At 50.3% G+C, this 6798-nt stretch overlaps 2 protein-coding genes across 2 annotated transcripts; both read left to right on the plus strand.

The window, feature by feature from the left end:
- On the plus strand, positions 1–426 carry LOC132583285 (ribonuclease-like). Its single transcript, XM_060254950.1, has one exon. The coding sequence runs from the start codon at positions 1–3 to the stop codon at positions 424–426; it is 426 nt and encodes a 141-aa protein (XP_060110933.1).
- Positions 427–5747: 5321 nt separating this feature from the next.
- LOC132583286 (ribonuclease-like) lies at positions 5748–6161 on the plus strand. Its single transcript, XM_060254951.1, has one exon. The coding sequence runs from the start codon at positions 5748–5750 to the stop codon at positions 6159–6161; it is 414 nt and encodes a 137-aa protein (XP_060110934.1).
- The last annotated feature ends 637 nt before the right edge of the window (positions 6162–6798 follow it).

Raw genomic sequence — 6798 nt, forward strand, 5'->3', positions numbered from 1 at the left:
ATGTCGCCCTCTGGCTACACCCTTTGCCTCCTGCTCCTGGTGGCGGCCGTCTGGCTGTGGCTGCCCTGCTGCGAAGGCAAGGACTACCGAGGCTTCCTGAAGAGGCACCAAGACAACCCCAAGTCGAACTACGGCGGCAACAACAACTACTGCTACAACATGATGCGCCGCAAGGGTCTGAAGTGCGCGGGGAGCAACACCTTCATCCACGCCAGCGAGGAGCAGCTGAAGTCCATCTGCAACTCCAGGGGGCAGATCCTGAAGGGGATCACCACCAGCAAGACCCTCTTTGCTATCACCGTCTGCCAGCGGCGGAGGAGGGGCTTGCGCTGGAGGCTGTGCAGGTACAAGGGAAAGAGCAAGATCAGGAGGATCCGGGTCATTTGCAAGAAAGGCCTGCCGGTCCGCTACATCTCCTACCTGTAGCCTCATGGGAAAGGTGGCCGCTCCTCCCATTGGGCAGATCAGAGCCCTTGGCTTCTCTGGCCCACCGCTCCATGCCCTTGCATCTCTCGCAGCACCCAGAGCTCATCGTAACACTCTGCAGATTATTACCCATTCCTTCAAATATAAGGCCCCAGCTAAGCTGCTGGCGATGCCTCCTTGCCTCTTTGGGACAAGGACGTAGCACGGCCATGGCGCTCGGCCACGGCGAAAGCCCCAGTTGCTCCTGCAGCCTCCTGAAGGCGTCTGTCTCGTTCCTGCTTTCCTGCTGCTGCTCCCCCCCATACAATAAAGGCATTTATCATAATGAATGTTGTGTTGATTTCCTTGCACTGGACCGCCCTGTGGTTTTCTCCCGGAAGATTCGGTTTCAGAATCATAGATTAGCTGTGTCAGTCTGCAGCAGAGCAGCTCGATTTGAGGCTAGGAGCAGCCCATAGAGTCCGGTAGGTGGTGTCCTAGAGAGGACATTTAGCCCAACCACCTCCTCCATCCAGGAATTCTAAAGCTCCCAACAGAAAACAGTCCAGTTATGATAATGTACTGTGACCTACAAGATGTAAAAATGGGAGACAAAGGTGGAGAGAAGTGATGTACAGCAGGACTTCTACATTTCAAATGTGAGTTTGAAAAAAAGTCTTAAGGGGAATGGGGAAGAGGTAGAGGGTTTGCCCTTGGACTTGGAAATGACATCACAGGACAAGAAATCCCAGGGTGTGACATCACATCTGCCTTCTTCCTAGGCTGCTCCCTCAATGCCACCCTCCCCAGGCAGTGCCCCCAAATCCATATGTTTATCCAATCCCCACAGAGCCCCTCTGGCTTCTCTGGTTCCAGGAAGTTCCCTGAGCCAGAGTTGGGCCAATGAGGAGTGCAAGCAGACACACAGCCCCTCTTTGGTGACTGGACACCTATCCCTTTAACCAGGGCGCTGGGTGACAGGCAGGAATTCAGCAGAGGAAAACAGGCCCAGTGGGTGGTCATGATGAGGAAAACTTCACCTGAAGAATTTTTTAAATCCAGAGTGGTCTTGCCAAAGAATACGACAACAGCAATGCCCAAGGCCCATACAGGGTCGCCGGCTTCCAGGTGGGTGTAGCACATAGACCCAAGGTATTGTAACCTAATAACTCTAGAACTCAAATGAATTACAAAACATATACTTCTTAGATCAAAATTCATAACACACCAACAATCAATGCTGAATATAAATGCCCATATATACAGGCGTACAGTATGAAGTTCTCATGCAAAATGTCTCTCTGTATGAATGAAAAGTCTTTCTACGTACATAAAGAACTTTTAATGCAAAAAAGTCTCTCCATGTTAATGAAGAATCACTCCAAGTTCATCCAATACCAAAACGGTCGATATCTTCAGTTTTTCATGATACCTTAGGTTAAGTCAAGTCAAGTCAAATTGTATTGTATTAGCCGTTGGCCATAACAAGATTGCAAAACTTTCAAGTACTACAAAAAAATATTACAGTAAAATACCAGAAATCTAAAACTACAATTGCATGAGTAAAATGATAGACAATAAGATAGGAATAAGATAAACTGGTTTACAGGTTAACCCTTATGAGACTGCCCTGGCTCTGATCTTCTTAGCAGCAAAAGCAAAAAGAGCAGCTGTACAGGATGCAAATTCATCTATATCTGATAACAAGTACATATGTGTTGCAGTCACTTTGGTGTAACCTTCTCCCTAAGCCTGCAGGTGGGACCTGGAGATCTCCAGCGTTTACAACTGCTCTCCAGCTGGCAGAGATCAGCTCCCCTGGAGAAAATGGCTGCTTGGAAGGGTGGCCTCTAGGGCCCCTCCCCAAACCCCGCCCTCTCCCAGCTCCACCCCCAAGGTCTCCAGGTATTTTCCAACACAGACCTGGCAACCCTAGATGAGAGCCATGATGGGGACCAGGCCAGGATAAAGTTACAATTTCCATGTTCACCTGTCACAGGGGTGGCCAACGGCAGCTCTCCAGATGTTTTTTTGCCTACAACTCCCATCAGCCCCCAGCCATTGGCCATGCTGGCTGGGGCTGATGGGAGTTGTAGGCAAAAAACATCTGGAGAGCTACCATTGGCCACCCCTGACCTATCACATGAAATAACTCATAAAATTAACACAATTGACAAACTGATCTGTGGTTTTAGAGTTACTAACCTCCTGATGGGGCTTGGAGGTCTCCTGGAATCCCAACTGATCTCCAGTTGACAAAGATCAGCTCCTCTGGAGAATATGGCTGCTTTAGAAGGTAGCCTCTATGCCAGGGGTGGCTACACTGTGGCTCTTTCACACGCATGGTGTGGCTCTTGAAACCCCCACTGCCCCACTGGCTGACTTGGAGATGGCATTTGTCTCTTAAAATCACTTCTCCAAGGCAGCTTGGAGAATGCATTTGAAGTTAAAGTTGTTTTCTTCCTACACCTCTCTCTTCCCCTTCCTTCCTTCCTTCCTTCCTTCCTTCCTTCCTTCCTTCCTTGTGGCTCTCAAACATCTGACATTCATGCTTTGTGGCTCTCAAACATTTGACATTTATTCTATGTGGCTCTTACTTTAAGCAAGTTTGGCCACCCCTGCTCTATGCCTTAATACCCTGCTGAGGTCCCTTGCTTTCCCCAAATCCCACCCCCAAATCTCAAGGAATTTCCTAACCTAGCCTAACCAGATGTTCCCAGGGAGCCCACGAACAAGGCATGAAGTAATTGCCCCCTGGCCTAGATGTATTGCCCTAATCCAGGGGTGGCCAGCGGTAGCTCTCCAGATGTTTTTTGCCTACAACTCCTATCAGCCCCACCCAGCTTGGCTGATGGCTGGGGTTGATGGGAATTGTAGGCAAAAAACATCTGGAGAGCTACCTTTGGCCACCCCTGCCTAATCTATCTAGGCTAACCCGATCTAATCAGATCTCAGAAGCTCAATTGGGTGGGCCCTGGATGGTATTTGGATGGGAGACCACCAAGGAAGTCCAGGGGAGTGACACGGAGGCAGGCAATGGCAAACCACCCTGAATGTCTCTTGCCTTGAAAAGCCCACCAGGGCTGTGACTCAACAGTAAACTACCACAACGGCTACTACTGTGGGTCTTATTTAGAAATCTACTGCCTCTAAACCTGGAGGTTCCATTCTGCTGTTGTGACTAATATGATCCTTTGGTAGACTCCATGAATTTCCCTGATCCTAGGGTTGCCAACGATGGGCTGGAAAATTCCTGGAGATTTGTGGGCGGACCCTGGGGAGGGTGGAGTTTGAGGTGGAGAAGGAGCCATCTCAGTGAAGCATAAGGCTGCAGAGTCCACCCTCCAAAGCAACCATTTTATCTGGAGGGGGGCATTCCCCAGGTGGGGGCAGGGGATCCCCTGGTTTGGAAGCCCTCCCCCCACTTCAGGGTTATCAGAAAGAGTGGGGTTTTTTTGAATGTCCGCAGGGCACTCCATTATACCCTATAGAGCAGGGGTGGCCAACAGTAGCTCTCCAGATGTTTTTGCCTACAACTCCCATCAGCTCCAGCCAATGACCATGCTGGCTGGGGCTGATGGGAGTTGTAAGCAAAAAACATCTGGAGAGCTACCGTTGGCCACCTTGCTATAGAGACTGGTCCCCATAGGGAATAATGGAGAATTGATCTGTGAGAATCTGGGACTGAGGGGGGTGGGGTCTGTTTTTTGAGCTAGCAGCACCAAATTTTCATCATAGCATCTGGTGCCACTGCTCAAAAAACACTCCAAATTTAAAAAAAGATTGGAGCAGAGGGTCCAATTCTATGAGCCCCCAAAGAAGGTGCCCCTGTTCTCCATTATTTCCAGTGAAGATAAGGCATTAAAAAGGATCATGGCCCCTTTAAATGTCATGGCCAGAAGTCCTTTTAGAGTTCAATTGTGCTTGTCACACCCTTGCTCCTGGCTCCACCCCCAAAGTCTCCTGGTTCCACCCTCAAAGTCTCCTGGCTCCACCCCCAAAGTCCTCAGGTATTTCCTGAGTTGGGCCTGGCAACCCTAAGGGGGACCGATCTCCATTATCGGGAGAAGAAGAAGAAGAATCCCAGCAAATCTGTAAGCTGCGCCTGGAGGCTGGCTACCCTCTGAGAGCCAGTTTGGTGCCGTGGTTAAGTGCGTGGACTCTTATCCGGGAGAACCGGGTTTGATTCCCCACTCCTCCACTTGCATCTGCTGGAATGGCCGTGGGTCAGCCATAGCTGTAGCAGAGATTGTCCTCGAAAGGGCAGCTGCTGTGAGAGCCCTCTCAGCCCCTCCCACTTCACAGGATGTCTGTTGTGGGGGAGGAAGGCAAAGGAGATTGTGAGTTGAGACTCTGATTCAGGGAGAAGGGCTGGGTATAAATCTGCAATTCTTCTTCTTCTTTTTACTTCTGGGTAATTACTGGTAACTGGTCTAGATCCCTCCTCATGCTAAACAAACACAATCCTTTATTGGCATATATCAGATTATAATTAAGGCAAAAAAAGAGATACAGAAATAACAAAATAAACCAGTCACATACAGCTATAATTGGACAATCGATCCTTGATTACCAGACTCAAGAATAAAGCGACCTTTTCAGTCATTTCAGAAGATGGCATACTTTTGCAGCATTTGAGCAACTTGTCATATTGAGCACAATTGGGTCTACAAACCTAAGGCGTACAGAATCATATGGGGAGCAGTAAAGAAGAACATGGGGCGGTGGCTCAGTGGTAGAGCATCTGCTTGGTAAGCAGAAGGTTGCAGGTTCAATCCCCGGCATCTCCAAATAAAAAGGGTCCAGGCAAATAGGTGTGAAAAACCTCAGCTTGAGACCCTGGAGAGTCGCTGCCAGTCTGAGTAGACAATACTGACTTTGATGGACTGAGGGTCTGATTCAGTAGAAGGCAGCTTCACATGTTCACATGAATCAACTTGTTTGAAGTTGCATGTACAAAGTTTTAATGAGAGTGGGATTTTCTTTTATCTGCCAAAGGCAGGGCTTTTTTGGTAGAAAAAACCCTGGCGGGACTCATTTGCATAATAGGCCACACACCCCTGAGGTCACCATTGTTTTGCACAGGTCTTCTTTGCAGAAAAAGCCCAGCAGGGACTCATTTGCATATTGGGCCACACCCCCTGACACCAAGCCAGCTGGAACTGCGTTCCTGTGTGTTCCTGCTAACCCCCCAACCATAGGTAACTGCTGATGGAATAGTATTACATCTGGCAAGAGTAAATGCTCTACGCAATTGTCCTCACAGGGTATCTCCGGGTGAGGCTCAACGCTCAATCCCTCTGTCTTTGTTCTCTTGCCTTTGCAATCCACAGGGCCCCATGATGTCACCCAAGGGCCAGACCCTTTGCCTCCTGCTAACGGTGGCCTGCCCGTGGCTGCCCTGTGAGGCCATCGAGTATGTTGAGTTCCTGAAAAGGCACCTGGACTACCCCAAGTCCACCTTTGGAAATGACAACGCCTATTGCGAGGCGATGATGCACGACAGAGGCATGTTGTGTTGGCAGAGCAACACCTTCGTCCACGCCAGCGAGTACGAGGTGCAGTCCCTCTGCAGCTCCAGGGGGCACCTGGTGGCAGAACTGGAGAGGAGCTCCATCCCCTTCCCCATCACCGTCTGCTCCAGGAGAGGGAAGAAGCCCCAAGGGGCTTGCAGCTACGAGGGGAAGAGCCTGACCAAGGAGATCTGGGTCACCTGCCTGAAAGGCCTCCCCGTCTACTTCAACAAATATGGGTAGCCCCCGTGGGGGGGGGGGGAGCGTGGCACCTCGTACGTGACAGATTCTACCGCTCTGCTTTGCCTTGTTCCCGCTTCATTGCCTCTCTTGCACTCAGAGCTGTTTGCTGCGCAGCGTGAAATGCCATGCGCCTGCTTCAGATATAAGCCACGACTTAAGTCGTTTGTGATGTCCCCTTTGGCCAGGGCTCAGCACTAATTCTGGTGCCAGGGCAGGGTTAAGGCCACAGTGCTCCTGCACACTCCAGAAGGTGCCGATCCCCTTCCAGCTTCCCCGCTGCTTCCCCTTGTGCAATAAACCCTTTTGTTAGAGCGACTTCTGTGTTTCTTTCCTTGTCCTCCATTGCCCTCTGGTGTTCCTGTTGCGCTATGACAAATCTTTCTCTCGGCTGCGTTGGAAGAGATAGTGGGGACCCTCCCCAGATATGGGCTTGCTGTCCTTAAGCAAGACCAGGGCTTTCTTGGCCCTGGCCCCCTGCCTGGTGGAGCTCTGCTGGAGAATATCTATGGCTTGTGGGATCTGTTACCTTTCCACAGGGCATGTAAGGCAGAGGTGTTTTGCCAGGCATTTGGTGAGGACAGCGACAGTACAGCATGTAGATAGATCCAAGTGGGCAGCCGTGTTGGTCTGAAGCAGT

The sequence above is a fragment of the Heteronotia binoei genome, chromosome 15, assembly GCF_032191835.1.
Source record: "Heteronotia binoei isolate CCM8104 ecotype False Entrance Well chromosome 15, APGP_CSIRO_Hbin_v1, whole genome shotgun sequence".
In the NCBI taxonomy this organism is placed as follows: Eukaryota; Metazoa; Chordata; class Lepidosauria; order Squamata; family Gekkonidae; genus Heteronotia; species Heteronotia binoei.